At 42.2% G+C, this 20,062-nt stretch overlaps 1 protein-coding gene across 3 annotated transcripts in view; it reads right to left on the reverse strand.

Moving 5' to 3' along the window:
* Nucleotides 1-20,062, reverse strand: part of myo16 (myosin XVI) — a 427,405-nt gene that overhangs the window by 289,821 nt on the left and 117,522 nt on the right. For 2 of the 3 annotated variants that reach the window (XM_080196876.1, XM_080196874.1), the window contains exon 1: nucleotides 387-473. Coding sequence is in view for 1 of the 3 variants with exons in the window: in XM_080196877.1 (XP_080053003.1) it covers nucleotides 387-537; nucleotides 11,144-11,219 (227 nt within the window). In the remaining 2 variants the exon portion in view is untranslated. Of the gene's footprint in view, nucleotides 1-386; nucleotides 538-11,143; nucleotides 11,220-20,062 lie in introns of those variants that run through there. The other variant, XM_080196877.1, reaches the window with a different exon arrangement.

Consider the following 20,062-nt stretch of genomic DNA (forward strand, 5'->3'; position numbering starts at 1 on the left):
TTTTCTCTGCAATATGTGCTATACCCTCGAAGTTAGGCTCTCAATCAATGTGTAACAAATGAAAGCTGGCAATATGTTCCTTGATCGTGCAGAACTTTTGTACAGCTGGAAAAAGGAGACATGCAAGAGGACAACAATTTATGCTGCTTGAGAAGTGGGCGCTAATTGGTTGGCAAGTGGACTATGACTAGTAGAGAGTTCTGTTTGACATTTGGCATTCTTGCAAATCTGTCCTGATGAGTGCAAGATAAAAAGATTTGACTGCCTTTCTTATTTTTCAGCAATATTCAAGAAAAAGATGCTTGTTTTTCAGTCTTAAAATCGCAAATCAAAGTAAAAGGGTGTTTGTCAAAGGCTAATTTGTAATTTGTAATGGGGAAGCTTACAGTTTTTTCACTGGTACAGGAGTGTCAGGAATGATTTCTTCATACGCTTCCTCTGGATCAGGACAAGCAGTTGCAGCTTGTCTCCATGTCTCCTTCCAGTCTTCCTCTGCTTTCAACAGGATCTCTTCAAGACATTCAGATGCTGCGACATCTAACAATGAGAAAAACATTAATAATCCCACTCATTCATCACACGGGTTCTGAGGAGATTATGTTCCAATTAGTAGTTATTCATAATTCACAGAATCACAGAATATAATCCAACTTCATTGAAATCTGGCCCTTTGTGTATGATAGTGCAGTGCAGCAGAAGGTCTGGTGGGTACACAGCAGATTGGAGCTAGAAGATTGCACGTTGCGATCTGTCAATTAAGGTAATAGAGATTGCAAAAGTAAGATTTAACAGATTAATCATAGAATCCCAACAGTGTAGAAGAGGCAATTCAGACCATCGAGGCTTCGCCAACTTTCTGACAGACAATTTTTATGCATGCCCAATCCCTGAAACCCCACACATTTACTACGGCTAATGCCACCTGACCTACACATCTTGGGACACTTGGGCAACTTACCATGGCCAATCCACGAAGGAAACCTATGCAAAGCTCCAGACAGAGCAGAACAGAGTCATGGAACCATAAGAAAATAAGGAACTAAGTTTTGAATTCAATGTGCTGGACCGCAGAGAGCCTGGAGAGGATGTCAAGGACAAGGATGATCAGTGAGTGTCAAATCATAGCAAAAAGAGATATGACATAAATTAAGATTAAACATTTAAAATTGAAACTTGGAATAACTAGAATAATATTTGCTTCATTGCATCTTTTTCCTCTTTCTTTTGAGCTATGGTGGTGACCGCGCCAAATTGGGTTTTGGTCCTTCTTTCGATCTTTTTAAGCTTTAAACAACACGTCATCTCAAATGTGAATAAAATCAAATTATTTTCCAACGTTTACTCTTTTGGCATCATCTCAAACATTTTGCTGCCACTGATATAGTGCTTGAGTTCGCATGTTTTGCCCACATTTACGTGGGTTTCCTTTGGGGCTTCGATTTCCTTCTACAGTCCAAAGATGTGCAAATTAGGTGGATTGGCCACACTAAATTGCCCCAAGTGTCCCAAGATGTGTAGGTCAGATGGGATTAGCCATAGTAAATGTGTGAGGTTACAGAGATTGGGCAAGGGAGAGGGCCTGTGTAAAGGAGTCTGTCAGAGAGTCAGTGAAAACTCGATGGTCTGAATTGCCTCTTCTCCACTGTAGGGATTCTATGATTAATCTATTAAATCCTTCTTTTGCAATCCATATTACCTTAGTTGACAGATCACAACAAACAAAGAACAAAGAAAATTACAGCTCAGGAACAGGCCCTCCAAGCCTGCACCGACCATGCTGCTCGACTTAACTAAAACCACCTACCCTTCCGGAGATCATATCCTTCTATTCCCATTCTATTCATGTATTTGTCCAGACGTCCCTTAAAAGTCACTAGCGTATCTGCTTCCAAGACTGTTCTCTTCCTGTTGGGGAACACTTCAGCAGTCACGGACATTCAGCCTCTGACCTTCGGGTAAGCATTCTCCAAGGCGGCCTTCACGACACACGACAGCGCAGAGTCGCTGAGCAGAGACTGATAGCCAAGTTCCGCACACTTGAGGACGGCCTCAACTGGGATCTTAGGTTCATGTCACACTATCTGTAACCCTCATGACTTGCCTGGACTTGCAAAATCTCACTAACTGTCCTGTCTGGAGACAATACACATCTCTTTAACTTGTGCTTAACCCCCTCTCCAGTCATATTGTTTGTACCTTTAATTACCTGTAAAGATTTGCACTCCAATCATTATTTTGTAAATTGAGTTTGTATCTTTATAAACTCTGTTTGTGAATATAACTCCCACTCACCTGACCAAGAGGCAGCAAGCACTCCGAAAACTAATGGCTTTTGCTACCAAATAAACCCACTGGACTTTAACCTGGTGTTGTGAAACTTCTTACTGTGTTAACAATCAAAGACCAGTGTAGCACAGAATAGGTTCTTTGGTCCACCAATCCTGTGCCAACACATGACGCATTTCTAAACTAAAGACCATTTACCTCTCTGTCTGTATCCCTTTATTCCCTGTCTATTCATGTATCTGTCATTAAACCTGTTAAACATCATTATTGTATCTGCTTCTACCACTTCCTCTGGCAGCACATGCCAAGCACTTGCCACCCTCTGTGTAAGAAACTTGCTTCTCACATCCCCTTTAAAGTTCCTCTTTTTATTTTAAACCTATGTCCCCTCATAATTGACATTTCAACCCTGGGAAAAAAGACTCCGACTATCCACGCCTCTCATAATTTTGTAACATCTATCAGGTCACACCCTCAGCCTCTGACGTTCAAGTGAAAACAAGTCAAGTTTGTCCAATCTCTCCTCATAGCTCATATCCTCCAAAGCGGGCAACATGCTGGTAAACCTTTTCTGTACCCTCTCCAGAGCCTCCACACCCTTTAGATCACCTACATTCTCCTCCAGATCATTTATATATATTACAAACAGTAAGGGTTTCAGCACTGATTCCTGCGGAACACCACTGATCACAGATCTCCAGTCAGAAAAACACCCTTCCACTGCTAGTCTCTATCTTTTATGACTAAGCCAATTCTGTATCCATCTTACTAGATCACTGTGGATCCCATGTGACTTCAGCCTCTCTATCAACCTGCCATGAGGAACCTTGTTAAAGGCCTTGCTATAGGTCATGTAGACAATATCCACTACCCTGCCTTCAATCGTCTTTGTCACTTCCTTGAAAAACTCAATCAACTTCGTGAGACACAACCTCCTCCTCACAAAGTCATGTTGCTTATCAATAATAAGCCCATATTTTTCCAAACATGACTAAATCCTGTCTCTAAGAATCCTCTCCAATAATTTCCTTACCATGGATTCAAGACTCGCTGCCCTGTAATTTCCTGGATTTTCTCTGTTGTGCAATTTCATGCTGGCTGGCCAGTTACCTGCCATCCAGAGTGAAACATGCTCTGTGAAAAGCTGAGTGCTGCCAAACAAAACAGGAAGAAGGCAAGTACCAAGAAAAGGAAGCATGCAGGACGGTGCTTCCAATGGGCTCCCTTGGGGGCCAGCAACTGTGGAGCTGTCTAGGGGAGTTGTTACATTGTGAAAAATAAATATCAATGTTAAAACTTTGCTACAAGTGTCTGGACAACACAATCATACAGAGACACATTTGTTAATTTTATTTGAGCCCTGACGTTTCATTCCACACTGGATTGAGTTTGCAGCTTGCCAATCAGCCTGCCTATCAACCATAAAGACAGGCGGGCTACATAAAATCCCAGTCTATGTCTATTCAATTAACTTAAATTGTCTTCTTGATTGTTGGAGGATGTGCTTCTGACTTGCGTGTGCATCAGCCAACTGAAGTATCATACAAGCGCATGAAAACATCAGGACAGATGCCCAACATCTTCTCATATGATTTTATGCGCTTCCAGTTCAGACACGCATCTGAACTTTTTACATAAAATTATGGCCATGGATTTTAGCAAATGTTTTCTGCTGTAAGTACATATAAGTAACACCCATTGACATTTCCCTGTTCAGTCACCCCTTCAAAACACAATTAGATTCATCAGGCAGCACCTACCCTCTACAAGCGCAAATTACAAACCATTGCATCATAGATTCCCCATGGTGCAGAAACAGGCCATTCAGCCCATCAAGTTTGCAATGACCCTCTGAAAGACCATCCCATCCAGGTCCTTTCCTCCCACCTTATCTGAGTCATCGATAGTCACAGGTGAGGTGCCTGAAGACTGGTGGGTGGCAAATGTTGTATCTTTGTTTAAAAAGGGCTGCTGGAAACCATAGGCCAGGGAGCCTCACATCTGTGGTGGATAAGTCATTGGAAGGTATTTTGAGACAGGATGTACAGGCATTTAGAGACACAAGGACTGATTATTGGACTGCCAGCATAGTTTTGTGAGTATACAATCACATCTCACAAATTTGATTGTAATTTTTGAAGGCATAACTAAGAAGGTAGATGAGGCCAGTGCAGTTGATGTTGTCTACACGGACTTTGGCAATGCCTTTGACAAAGTATCGCATGATAGGTTATTGCATTAGGTTAAATCTCAAGGTATCCAAGATGAAGTAGCTAAATAGATACCAAACTGGCTTGATGGTAGTTGTCGAGGGTTGTTTTTCAAACTGGAGACCTGCGACCAGCGGTGTGTCTCAGGGGTCGCACCTAGGTCCACTGTTACTTGTCATTTATATCAATGATTTGGATGAGAATATAGGGGGCATGGTTAGTAAGTTTGCAGATGACACCAAGATTGGTGGCATATGGACAGTGAAGAAGATTATCTCCGATTGCAACGGGATCTTGATCAATTGGCCAGAAGACTGACGAATGGCAGATGGAATTTTATTTAGATAAATGCAAGGTAATGTATTTTGGTAGATTGAACCAGGGGAGGACTACTCAGTTAATGGTAAGACATTGGGGGGAGTTACTGAACAAAGAGAACTATGGGTACAGGTTCATAGATTCTTAAAAGTGGAGTCATAGATGGACAGAATGGTAAAGAAGGCTTTCAGCATGCTTGGTTTCATTGGTCAGAAAACTGAATACAGGAGTTGGATCGTCTTGTTGAAGTTGTACAAGATATTGGAACGGCCACATTTGGAATACTGTGCACATTTCAGCCACCCTATTATAGAAAGGATATTATTAAACTAGAAAGAGTGCAGAAGAGATTTACTAGATGCTAGTAAACTTGGTTTAAGTTATAAGGAGAGGCTTGATAGACTGGGACTTTTTTCTCTGGAGCATAGGAGGCTGAGAGGTGATCGTATAGAGGGCTATAAAATAATGAGGGGCATAGATCAGATAAGAAAATCAATTTTTTCACAGAGGGTGATGAGTGTCTGGAACATGCTGCCAGAGATAGTAGTAGAGGTGGGTACAATTTTATCTTTTAAGAGTTTAGACAGTTACATGGATAAGATGGGTATAGAGGGATATGGGCCAAATGCAGGCAATTGGAACAAGCTTAGGGGTTTAAAATAAAAGGCAGCATGGACAAGTTGGGTCAAATGGCCTGTTTCCATGCTGTAAACCTCTATCCTGTAGCCTGGCATATTTGTCATGGCTGACCCCCTTTCCTAAGCATCTTAAGATGCTAAGGGGCAATTTAGCATGGTCAATCCACCTAACCTGTACAATTTTGGACTGTGGGAGGAAACCGGAGCACCAAAAGGAAACATGGGGAGAACATGCAAACTCCATGCAGTCACCCAAGGCCAGAGCTGAATCTGGCTCACTGGCACTATGAGGCAGCAGTGCTAACTACTGTGTCAAATGTTTTAAATTGAGAGAACTTTAGAACATTATAATTAGGGTATTTGACCTAGGTAGTTTAAAACCCGAGAATGGAGACCTTTGTCCTGGGGATTTGTCATTGTTTAATGTAATTAATTTCCTCATTACTGTTATCTTGCTGACATTAATTTTGTCTACAATAAATACTGATGTAAAGTAATTATCCAGCATATCTGTAATTTCCTTATTTCAATTGACTATTATGAGTTTAAGGAGCCAATTTTGCCTCTGACCATCCACTCTATCCCAATATAAACGTAAAAATCCTTTCTGTTGACTTTGATATGTGTTGCAAGTTTCTTTTCATTTTGTCTTTATTGCATCAGGGTATCTGTGTTTTCACTCTATGCTATGTGTTGTATCATTTTCATTTGACAGGCTGTGTGTGACATGTGAAGGTTCTAAACAAGTACTTTGCACCTGCCTTTACCAAAGAAGATGATGCTACCAAAGACATAGAGAAAAATGAGTTAATTTGAATACTGGATGGGATGAAACTTTAAGAGGAGGAGGTACTAAAAAGGCTGGCTCCACTTAAAGATGATAAGTCAGCAGAATCAATGGAAGTATCCAAAGATGCTGAGTAAAGCAAAGTTGAAAAGTGCCCAGGCACTGGTCACAACGATGTCCTTAGATATAGGAATGACTCAAGACAACTGAAAAATTGCAAATTATACACCATAAAAAAAGAATGCAAGGAAAAGAACCCAGCCACATGCCAGTCAATTTAAGCTCAATCATGGGTGAGCTTTTGTAATCTGGGACAAAATTAACAGTCACTTGGATAAATGTGAATTGATTAAGGAACATCAGCATAGATTTGTTAAAGGAAAATCGTGGAGGCGACACTCCCCAAAAACTTGGAAGTCCCGAATTTGCAGGAAAACTGGAGTAAATTACGTTGGCTTCTCAAATTGTATCTCCCACACTCTGTGCACTGCAAAGTGCGCTACATAAATCACACTGAAAATCAGGGGCAGGGCCTATTCCCACCTGAGAGGCTGGCAGCATAGCACTGAGTGGGCCACTGCGCATGCACCAATTTGTCAATGCTAAGTTTGGCACATGTGCAGTGACCCCTGTCTGCCAGCCTCCCGCTCGATGGCCAGCAACTGTGACCTGCCCCACCCCCGTCTGCTGTGCAGAACACCCCCTCCCCACCACCCCCTCAGTCCTGCCCCACCAGCCCAGATCACCCCGATTACTGGTCTCCCTCCTTCCCCAGTGATCCTATCTGCACAGTGGCAGCGGGACCCCTTAGGCTGGCACTGCCAATGTGCCAATGTCCAGGGGTACATCCCCCACCACCCCACCCTCTAGGGGGCCCCGATTGTCCCTCCTTCACTCCAGCGGAGTTGGGCTGCCAGCTCCCTGCAAGTGAGAAGCTACTCTAAACTCCGCTGGAATGAACCACTCCTAGCTTTGGGTGGGGTGAGGGGGCTCTGGGTCGTGAGAAAAAGGACTTCAGTCCCGAGCCAACTAATCATATTTAAATTATATTAAAATCCCCTCCGCATATCTAATTCAGCTCTGCAGCTATTTTCGGCACAGAGCTGACTTCATCAGAAATCTGGTGCTGAGAGAGGTGCTTGGGGCCAGACGCCTAGTGCGGATTGTGCTAATTTGGCCCTGCTGAAATCTCCCAGCCTGTTGTGCTAATAAATTAGCGCAGCAGGAAGGGAGAATTGCCCCCTAGGTTTCACTAACTTGTTCGAGTTTTTGATGAGTTGGTAAATTGCAGCTGAATTGCTAACTTCAAAGAAGAAAACATTCCAACACAGTTAAAGGATATTCTCTTGAAAGAGAAGGAATGGCAAAGAAATTCAGAGCTCCCTTGGTGAGGTCAGAATTAAGATAAAGAAAAAGTGTGATTATAACTGATGTCAGAGAGAAAATACAACTGAAAACCAAGCAGAATGCAGAAGGGAAGAGGTGAAAAAGCAAATAAACGAAGGGAAATGGAAGCCTGAAGAAAGACTTGCAGCCGCCATGAAATGGAATGTTAAAATCTTCTATTTGCATATAAATATTAAAAAGGCGACCAAAGGATGAGTAGGGCTGATGAGGGACCAAAAAGAGATTCACATGGAGGCAAGGCTAGGGCAGCTGAGACATTAATATTTAGCATCTGTCTTTACCAAGGAAGAATATGCTACCCAGGCCATAATGACAGAGTACATAATTCAGACACGAGAAGAGTTGAAAATAGTTAAGGAGATGGTTTTGGATAGGTTATCTGTATTAAAGGTTAAGAAGGCACCACCAACAGTTGAGGGAAGTCAGAGTGCAAAATAACGAGGCACTGACAATAACTTTTCACTCTCCCACAGACTCAAGGTGGTGCCAGAGGTTGAGAGAACTGCGAATGTTACACCCTTGTTCAGAAATGGGTGCAATAAGCCCAGCATCTACAGCTTATCAGTTTAACTTCAGTGGTGAGGAAAACACAAGGAACGATAATTAGAGATACAATTAATAATCACATGGACAAATACAGGTTAATTAAGGGAAGTCAGCATTGATTTCTTAAGCAAAAACCATATTGCTGGAGTTTTTTTTGAAGAGATAACAGAGAGGCCTTGAGAGCAATGCAGCTGATGCAATGCACATGGATGTCCAAAAGGTGTCTGATACAGTGCCACACTACAGACTTGAGACAAAAATTATAGCTCATGGAATATGAGAAAAAATAGTGACATAGATACAAAATTGGCTGAGTGAAAGGAAACATGAGTAGTGGTGAATAGATTTTTTGGCTAGAGAGAAGGTTTACAGTTGAGTTTCCTAGGAGTCAATGTTGGGACCTTTGCTTTTTCTGATCTATATTAATGGTCCAGGCCTTGAATGATTCAACACCCATGGTTACCATTGGAATTATCACTGGCCAGAAACTCAACCAGGCTCGCCATATAGACTCAGTGGCTACAACAGCAGGTCAGAAGCTAGGAATACTGTGGCGAGTAGCTTGCTTCCTGACTCCCCAAAGACAGTTCATCATTCACAAGGCACAAGTCAGGAGTGTGATGGAATACTCCACATTTGCCTGGATGGGTGCAGCTCCAATAACTCTCAAGAAGCTTAATACCATTCAGGACAAAGCAGCCCATCTGATTGTCATCAAATCCACTCCCTCCACCACTGACATTCAGTAGCAGCAGTGTGTACTAGCTACAAGATGTACTGCAGCAAATCACCAAAGATCCTTAGACAGTATCTTCCAAACCCACGACCACTTCCATCTAGAAGGACTTGGGCAGCAGACCACAAACAAGTTCCCCTACAAACCCCTCACCACCTGACTTGGAAATATATCACCATTCCTTCACAGTCACTGGGTCAAAATCCCAGAATTCCCTCCTGAATGGCATTGTGAGTCAATCCACAGCACATGGACTGCAACATTTCAAGAAATCAACTTATCAGCACCTTCTCAAGGGCAACTAGAGATGGGCAATAAATGCTGGCCAGTCAGCAACACCCATGTCCCAAGAATGAAAATGTTCAAAATTTGGAAGCATTCTGAATTGTGTGGAGAATAGTGGTGTGTTTGAAGATGGCAATGACAGGTTAAGAGAATGGTTAAGAATGCATACAGCAACCTCAACCATATAAACATGGGCACTGAGTAGAAGAGCAAGTGGCTTATGTGAACTTGTTTCGTCTCAGCTGGAGGATTGCATCTAGTTCTGCAAACTTAACACCTTTGTTCAAAAATAAAGATAAGCCCAGCATTTACAGGCTAGTCAATTTAATGTCAGTGATGAGGAAACTGCTAGAAACAATAACTGTTGCACTTCAGGAAGGCACTGAAGACAGTGCAGAAAAGATTCATGAACATGGTTCTAGAGGTGAGGAACTTCAGGTATGAAGACAGATTGGAGAAGTTAGGACTGTTTTCTTTGGAGAGGAGAAGGCTGAAAGATGATTTGATAGAGGTATTTAAAATCATAACGGGTCTGGACGGAGTAGGTAGGGACAAACTATTCACACTCATGAAAGGATCGAGAATGATAGGGCACAGATTTGACATCACTAGTAAATAAAGCAAAAGTGATCTGAAAAAAACCTTTTTCACTCAGCTAGTTGTTAAAATCTGGAATGCACTGCCTAATAGGGAAGCAGGCTCAATCAAGGCATTCAAAAGGGAATTAAACTGTTATTTGAAGAGGAAGAATATGCATGCTAAAAGGGAGAAAGGCAAAAGAATAACACTAAGTGAATTGCTCGGACAGTAGATGTAGTCACTATAAACCAAAAGGCCTCCTTCCACACTAAGAATTCTGTGAATCTGCACTGTGGTTGACATTGTGTATATGGACTTCCAGCTCCTGTTAGTTGTTGCTACTTTATCCCATAAACTGAACACATAAATGACATAAAAACAGGAAAAAAAACTGACAACATCTGTGGAGGGAAACAGTTGCCATTTTAGGTCATTTACTTCTCATCAGAATTCTAGGAGTTCAGGATAAATGGCATGCTCAGCTATGGGAGCTGTCTTTGTCATGAGAAAACATACAGAAAACAACCTTAAATCATAAAACCTCAATTCTCATGTAGCAATGTAGACATTTATATTAACTGAAGACTATTATTCTCTGGCAGTTCTGTGCTGCCTACTGTTGGGGCTATTGTTTTATGTTGCATGTCCAGTTGCTTTCATGTTAACATAGATTGCATGTTGGAGATCAGTTATGCTGCAAATTCATATCTAGCTTCCCAAGGTGATTACAAATCAATCAGGTATTGCTGAAATCTCAGCAACTTAGGTCAGAATTTTACGTGCTTTCCAATCAACCAACTGCAACAAACCCTTAAGCATTCATTTAAGCACCCCCAATGACCCTATCAAGTCCCCGAATATCTCTCAGCCCCTGACAATGCCCCCACTCTACCCCAACTACCTGACCATCCCTCATCCCTTGACCAATCCTCCAACAGCCCCCTGCCCCAATTACCCACTACACCACCCCTGATTAATTCCATTAAAAGGGGTCATGACTTCACGTCCCCAAAAATCCTGCTCTGCACAGAAGGATTCCAGGAGCTGTATAGTTCTCACCGGATTGGGTCAGACATTTGGGTGAGAAACAGACAACTGCAGACTTGTGTAGGTAGAGTGGAGTGAGTAGCAATCTGACCATGATTTCCAGTCCGTGGAAACCCCAGGCCATTTTTATAATGCTTACCTTGGGGCATTTTATTACATTCAAGCCATTAAAGAAATACAGTTTAATGTATGCGTGTATCTGTGAGATTTGGATGTCTCGTTTGTATAACAGGTTACATCTTATTATGAGGTTCAGTTATTGTCACAGCTCAGTTATCAAATTCAGTGATTCAGATTTACGAACCTGAAGGCTTCTCCTCATTACAGTTAAGAAGATTAGGATTTGCTTGATGCTTCAAAAGTAATTTCACAATAGCAATCTGCAGAGGAAGCAAAATAATTTTCACATTTTATTGTTCATTTTTACATATCTATATTATTCAACACATCAGGCTATTGTTAGAATAGGAACAAAACATACATTGATCATCTTTTTAGTAAAGGAAGAGGAATAGGCCATTCAGCCTCTCAAATCTGATTAATTCGATCATGGCCAATCCACACGTCAATTTGATTTACTCACATTTGTTCCACATCACTCAGTATCCTGTGCTAATAAAGAGCTAGTAATTTCAATCCTGAAAATTGCAAGTGGCACATCATCCAAAACTTTTTTGGAAAACAAGATTCAGATTCAACATCACTGTGTGTAAAAGCATATTTCCTGATTTCACTCTGAATGGTCTCGATCTAACTTTAAGTTTGTGTTTCCTTGCACTGGACTTTTCCATGAGAGACAATAATTTCTCAGTGCCTATCCTGTTGAATAATTTAAAATACTTTGGTTTGTTTACCCCTTTAACCTTCTAAACCCAAGGCAAAAAAGCCATGTTTATGTAATCTGTCCTTACATTTTAATCCTCAAAGCTCTGGCATCATTCTTCTGAGTCTGCACAGTTCTCCCTCCAGCATCCACATGTTGGTGATGCTGAACTCAATGAAATGTTTGGCATGAAAATACAAACTCACAAATGGACTCTCAAATTAATATTTATGCAACGTATTTTTTCATGACTTATATGCCGCAAACATGCATACCATAAAAATCTCAACTTGCAGGTTATCTCACAGTGAAGAAGGGCTAATAAAATCTACCCTAAAGTGTGCACTTTGTTACTGCCCTCAAAATATTACATCTTAATTTTCACGATTATTCAAATCCCTAGTGATAATGAACTGGCAAACTCTTTTCACTTTGCCTTATTTACTTTTTCACTGACTTCAGTTCACAATCTTCCTATGCTGAACCTGCAAGAGCAATAAAAGTTAAAATGATCCCAGCTGTCTCTTTGCAAAGAATATAGCATTCTTGATACCTGTACATTGATTTCCTCTTTCCTCCCATTCAGGTTTCTCCATCCTGACATTTTGATCATTGACGAAGAGTCCCACCCATGTGTTAAACCACACATCATCTTCAGATAACACGCAGCTCCATTAATTTACTGACACCAATACCCATTTGGAACGCTCCACACTTTCTCATCCCTCTGGCTCCAATCTGTCTTCCAATCCCATCCTTTACCATGTATTTCTGACTTGTCTCTCTCTCTGATGCTGAATATTCTGTACTCAGCAAAGGACTCAGTTTTTTCCCCTTCAATCTCACCTCAATGAATTTCAAGCTCGGCATGATGCCGAACATTTCTTCTATTGTCTTCATCTCTGTGCTCATCCTTTGGGCAGGAGTCTTTCCCACGACCAATGGATCCTTTTACCTGCTTCCTATACTTTCCCTCTACCTGGACACCCTCTGGCCATCTACCTACTCTTGATTTTTGCATTGAGAACTGTTGGCAGACAACTATTAAGCTGTTTCAGGAATGTTGTCCTCATTCAAGTGATCGAGTGCTTCTGTTTTGAGGTAAACCTGACCAAATGGTTGAGTGCATCATGATCATCCTGGGATGATGAGTCTGACAGAGTCTCCTGGCAAGGGATGTTCACAGCCGTGTTATCCGAATTTCTATAATGAAACCTATGACTATGGTGGCTTTACAATGATGTTTGAATGATGTTACAATGATGTTCCACCTCACAAAGGCTGAGTGTCAGCTTCCTCCTACCTATTCCAGGACCATGACTCTACCGCTAATTATCAAACCATTGTTTCCAGGATGGTCACTGACTTTATCGCCTCTGGAGATCTTTCCTCCAGAGCTTCCAACCTCATAATCCTCCAACTCTGCACAGATAACTTCTGCCTCCTTTCCAAAATCTGCGAACAGTGCTGCTCTGGTAGACCCATTGTATCAGCTTGTACCTACCTCAAGAAACTAATTTATTCCTATCTTGACTCCATCCTCTCTCCCCTTGTCCAGTCTCTTCCCACTGACATTCATGATTCCTCTGATGCCCTGCGTCATATCACCAATTTTCAGTTTCCTAGTCCTAACTGCCTCCTCTTTATTATGGATGCCCATTACCTCTGCACCTCCATCCTCCCAACAGAAGGATTTGAGGGCTCTCTGCTTCTTCGCTGAGCAGAGGCCGCAAACAATCCCTGTCTACCTCCACTCTCCTCCACCTGGCAGGACTTGTTCCATCATTGAATAATTTCTCCTTTAATTTGTCTCACTTCCTACAAATAAAAGGTGTGGTTATGGATATCCGCATGGCTATCCCAATTACACCTGTATTTTTGTGGGGGAGAGGGGCAGAGGGGAGACAGCCGAAGGTTCACTGACCTCACGTGGGATTCTCTGGTTTTGAGGCAAGTGTAGCCAGAGAATCCTGCCCATTATCTCTGTTTTCTGTCCTTAGAGATGCTGTGGAGATGCCAGCATTGGACTGGGGTAAACACAGTAAGAAGTTTCACAACACCAGGTTAAAGTCCAACAGGTTTATTTGGACATTCGAGCTTTCGAGCGCTGGCTGCCCCTTCATCGACGAAGAGGCAGCCAGTTCTCCAAAAGCTAGTATCTTCTGCTACCAAATAAACATATTGGACTTTAACCTTGTGCTATGAAACTTCCTAGAGATGCTGCCAGATGTAATGAGATTTTACAGCATTCTCTGCTTTCATTACGGATTCCAATATCTGCAGTATTTTGCTTAGTCTATTTTTTCTTTCTGGAAAATTCTATTTCTGATTATCTTAACTAATATTGGCCTAAATTTTGTGGCCAGTGGTGAACTAACAGTTTCAGCCCTTCATCACACTTATACTTGGCCAGTGTCTTTCGCACAGAGGTGTGTGATAGAGAACTATTTCAGTGTGGTGCCTTCCACAGGGAATCTGGGACCTGTGTTAACAAAACAAGCATTCATATATCACCTCCAAAATTAGGTATGAACAAGAAGGTGTAAATTAGAATAATTAAGAAAACAAATGGAGGGAGTGGAGAGTGACAAAAATAGAACAAAAGTTTTTAAAAATGACCTCTTTTAAGTTTTTTCAATTCACTCATGAGATGAGGACATTGCTGGCTGGGCCAGCATGTATTGCCCACCCCTAATTATCCTTAGACTAGAGGCTTGCTAGTTCATTTCAGAGGGCAGTTAAGAAACAATCACATGTTTCTAAGCTAACTCACACCTTCTAGTTCACACCTAATTTTGAAGGGGATATCCCTGTCTACCGCCACTCTCCTCCAGCTGGCAGGACTTGTTCCATCATCGAATAATTTCTCCAAACACAGCTACATAACCACCTCATACTGTACACAATCTGCCTCATAGTGGCTATTCACCTCATCAAATATCAACTGCCCTCTCTGAGAGTATTAAATACCAACTATATGGAAAACTCTTGAACCTCAGTCAACTCCATATCAAAACTAAACTGACCACCATACATACAAATGATTTATATTATGTGGATGATTGCATCTTGTTCCAGATTTACAAGCCTCTTCAATTCAGCATTATTGCATTGTTGCTAAAACAGACTTAGACGTCAACACAGACCTGGTCAGTCAATGTTCCAATATTTTAATGGTGACTATGGATCCATTGTCAATTGTTGTTGTTGTGGGGGAATTAAAGTGATGGACACAAGATGGTTGCCTGGCACACAAAATAGTTACCTGGGAAGGGACATTAACAGGCACTGGCTTTCAGCACAGACAGTTACTTAGAACATGCAAGATCCGAATTGCTGTAGGAAGCTTGAGGCAGTTTAGATAAGAGCAGATCCAGAACAATGAGTCCGAGGTCAGCCACAGATGGGGACAGAAATACATAAATGTAACAAGATTAGCCACTGAATAGATCGAAACCAGTCATTGATAGAGGACATAACTGCATAAATGTATCCATTCTATGTACAATGATATATTAACTGTCCATGTCCGTATCTGTCTGCTTGTAACGTTGTGTTAACTATCGATGTCTGTATGTGCCTACTCAATTTGTAATGATGTGTTAATTGCTAATGTCTGTACTGCCTATTGTCTAAAAGGTATAAACATGATCAACTACCATTGTGCACAGTACCAGTGCTTTCTCCAGAAGCTCCATGTCCAAAATAAAACTGTATTGTTGAAACCTCCAAGTCTGACTCCGAACTAGTAAATTTCCCACAACAATTTGTGTAATTGGCAAGAATCTCATTGCTGGTAAGTTTCGATCGATTGGCCATGATCAGAAAGCCGGGTAGAGATCGCTGAATCTGTGGGAGTCAGACGAGGTCAATAATACAGTTTAAAAGGGTTAAAATTAAGGGATATTTACAGTGACAAATATTGATTGTATATGGTATAGTGATAAGTACTAACTGCTGATAGTGATAAGTAACTATTACTTGGCTGACCAACTAGAAAACAAGGAAGTGCCTGTCTCAAACGTGCAGCCTTAGATTGGTTGTTAAGAGGGGAAAGCCCCCACACAAATGTCAGGACCCTGAAGTGGGCGTAGAGGCACCAAGGACACTTAGGATTGTGAAGCACAAGTGAAAACGTCGGTTAACATCAAACTCTGTAGTAGCGAACAAACGCAGAGTTGCTACCTGTTTGCATGAAAGTTTGTATAGCTGGGTACTGGACTGTCAATGTTGTAAAAGCAGTGTGGAAAAGGAGCTTGATCAACTCTGACCTAGAGCCGGACTCCGGTGGAGAAACACATTGCCGTGGTGGTAATAGTGCCATGAGTATAAATTGAAACCCTGAAATGGTAGTGAAACACAGTGCTAGAACAGTAATAGTGGCCGGGGGTAGTAAAGTCCCTACGGTAGAGAGCACACTTTACTAGGGAATAATCAGTACCTAAAACTCGTTGCCAAGGAGACAATAGTGAATTGGGGTAGTGAGGTCTGCAACATGGCAGATAAAGAAATTAAGAGGGGATCTACAGGTTCTCTTACTGAAGTGTACATGACAGACAGGCAAGTGTTAATAAAGAGGATGCAAAGGGAAGAGCTGGGATGCTTCTCAGACCTTAGAATAGCAGAGAAAGTGGATAGATGGAGAAAAGAGAAACAAGACAAAGAAGACAGGGGTTTTATTAGTACATCAGTTAGCAGGACTAATTGACCAAGTAGTCGCCTCTACTAAAAAGGGGAGTGAAGATAAAGAAAAGATTAGAGAGTTGGAATCCAGAGTAAGGGAACTGGAGAAACAAAACTGAGTGCTAGAAGAGAATCAACGGAGAGGAGAAACTGTTCCTCTACCTCCTTATGAGCCCACATGACAGGGACCAACTGCTCCTCCAGAGGAGTGGGAAGCACTAGAACACAACTTAGTGCCAGTAACCCGAGGGGGAACAGATGCGCAGCCAAAAGCAAATTATAAACCATTTATCCCAGGTAAGAGACAGCAGATAATGGCTTCCCTGGGTAAATTACAACCTAGAAGCACAAACACTAAATTCTGGGAAGAATTAGATACAATTTAGGTAGGACACCAATTACACCTGAGAGACATACACCAACTGGTCAGGGCAGCCTGTACAGCGGACAAGTGGAGGCAGGTAGTATGTGGACCCCGCCACTCCTCCACCACAGGATCATAGTGGGAGATAGTGGATACATATAGTTGCCCTAACAGCAGAAATAGATGCCCCACAGGCACCCTTCACCCAATTTAAGACAGAAACTCAGAGACTAACTGGAGCAGAATTACAATGACCAAGCAGCTAAAGAGGGAAGGAGCTTCTGAGTATGGGGAACAGTTGTTCCAAGTACATCAAGAATGCTCAGGGCAATGAAACCCAGGTCGTGGGGATCGAGCATTCATCCAGGCTTTCAAAGATGGACTCTCTAGTGCTCACCAAACCATCCTGAAAATGGGAGTGATTATGTCTCAAGATTACGATGAAATGGTAGAATGGACTAGTGGTGTATCAGAAGACGGAGAGGAGAAATCCTAGACAAGAGCAAGGCTAGAAAGAGTAGCCGCTTATAGTAACAGAAATGGAACTAAGTCCAAACTGACTTGCCACAATTGTGGCCGACAAGGCCACTTTGCGAAGGATTGTGGGATCTCAAGGAAAGGAAACAGATTTGGGAGCAGCAGGAAACATTGTAGCCACTGTAATAAACATGGACACACAGAAATGGTGTGCTGGGATAAATATGGGAAACCCCCTACCCGATCCATGACCACAACAGAACCGGAGGAACCAAGGAACTTCTGAGGTCAGCAAGACAGACGGTCTGCAGCCCCCATTGACAAGGATAAAAAGGAGGGAAGGATTTATGTGTCTGCACTAGTAGGGGGCAGGCAACGTGAGATGCTGGTGGACACAGGAGCATCCATATCTGTCACCAACCTACCCTTACCCACTACAAGTAAAATGATTTACCTAACTGGGATAGGAGGGAACAAAACACCCGCCTACCTGAGTGAGACCATGTTAGTAGAAATAAATAATTTGTATGTACCGATGAGGTTTTATGCGAGTAAAAATAACCAGGGTACAATAATGGGAAATGATTTAATGAAAGAATATGAGATTTGGATAGACTGTGGAAAGGGAGAATTAATCTGGCTCAAACAGGATGGTTGGAAAACTAAAATAGAGAAACTCACAAGTCACCTCGAAACTATTAAGGTGAAATTGGGAATTAGAGACAGGAGGGTTCGGAGCCATCTGTGCTTCCGTGCCTGGAGTATGGGTTAAAACAAAGTTAGATACCGGCTTAACTAAAACAGACCCAATAAAGGTACCTGGACCGAAGCATAAGCCCTACTGACAATAAAACCAGAGGCAGAGAAAGCTGTAGTGGAGATATTTAAAGGGTTAGTGGAAAGGGGGATTCTGACAGAAACCACTAGCACCACTAACTCCCAACCTGGCCAGTGAGCAAACCTGATGCAAGCTATACGCTCGCAATAGATTACACGGGACTCAATAACGTAACGTTCAAGTTGCACCCCATTATAGCAAGCCCCTCGATAATCCTGAATGGACTGTCACAGGAGCACAAAATATTCACAGTATTGGATATAGTCAAAGGAGTCTGATCCCTACCCTCGAATTCCAAATCCCAAGACAAATTTGTCTTTACAGTGGGAGACAAACAGTACACTTGGACTCGCTACCGCTGAGATTCCACAATCGCCCTGCTATCTTCCATCGAGTAATGAGTGATATCCTGAACAGGCTTGAACTGCCAGAGGGTAGCACGTTCATACAATATGTAGATGGTATCTTAATAACTTCAGAATCCAAGTCAGGACATCAAGAAGCACTATATCTAGTATTAAACCAACTAAAAACCGCAGGGTTAAAAGGTGAGCCCCAAAAAGGCACAAATCGGGAAAACACAAGTCCTGTACCTAGGACACCTCATATTCCAAGGGCTTAAAGAAATGTCAACAGACTGAAAGAAGATGGTACAACAAATGCCGTAACCCCGTCACTGTAAGAGGGGTCAGGAAGGTGCTGGGACTGTTCAAGTATAGCTGAAATTTTATCCTGGGATTCGCAAAATTGGCAGAACTTATACAAATGGGGAAAAATCAGCATTAAATCCCATAGAATGGAGACCTGAGCTGGAAGAGGCTTACAACAAACTAAAAACAGAACTGATATCAGCCCCTGGACTAGGATTACCAGATTCTAATAAGGACTTCTACATCCATTGTAGTAATGAGGGACGGTTCTATTCCACAGTGGTAACACAGGACCATGGCGACAAAAGGAGACCCATAGGTTATTATTCAACCACAGAAGGCCAGTGGTCACCGGACTGCCAAGGTGTATTGCCACCTTGGATTGTGCTGCCTGGGCCGTAAAGGTTAGCAAGCCAATATTAATGACAGGGAATATAATCCTTCACACCAAACACACCTTGGTGGAAATGTTGAACATGGGAAAGCTAAGGTCCATCTCGAACATGAGAAGGGCTAAGTGGGAAGTTGTCCTCCTACCTCCAAGTAAGTCCATAATAATAATGAGACACAGGAAATAACCCAGCAGAGGGATTTTAGACGATACAGGAGAGCCACACAATTGTGGGGATATAGATATGGACGTAGAAGGATGTACCTGTAACAACAGCTGAGGAGACCCTTTTTGTAGATGGTTCACGCAAATATGTGGAAGGATCACCCCGGACAGGGTAGGCAGTAGTAAATGACAAATTAGAGACAGTAAGATCCAGGAAGGATTGACGGAGGTCGATCTGCACAAGTGGCAGAACTAGTGGCACTCACACAGGCACTAGAGTTATCTGAAGGCAAAACGGTAAACATATATACAGATAGTCGATACGCGTTCGGAGTCATACAGGACTATACGACAGCATGGTGTAGAAGGGGGTTCATAGCCATGGGAGGAACTCCTATTAAACACCAACAAAGAATTAAGGCATTGTTGAAAGCTAGCAAAAAACCTTGAAGCCACAGTAATCAAAATAAAAGCGCACCAGAAAGAACCAGGAAGAGATAACCTGGACCGGTTAAATTTCAAAGGGAACCAAGCCGCAGATAGAGCAGCACAGTCAGCCTTAGAATAGGAGACAGTTGGCAAGCTGCCATTAGCTGCAACAGGACAGGGGATGAAACAGATATTTGGGACTTACATGAGGATACCTCAAAACAGGAAAATGAGAAGCGGGAAGTACAGGGAGCGATCAAAGGGACTGATAACATTTGGACACAAGGAGATAAGGTAATAGCACTAGGGTGCATACAATACACCCTATTGGAACTGTACCATGGACTCTCACATATGGGTAGAGAGGCCATGATAACCAGTATAGGAAAGGAATGGTGGTGGA

The sequence above is a fragment of the Carcharhinus amblyrhynchos genome, chromosome 10 (genome assembly GCF_965287045.1).
Source record: "Carcharhinus amblyrhynchos chromosome 10, sCarAmb.v2.hapA, whole genome shotgun sequence".
NCBI classification, from domain to species: Eukaryota; Metazoa; Chordata; class Chondrichthyes; order Carcharhiniformes; family Carcharhinidae; genus Carcharhinus; species Carcharhinus amblyrhynchos.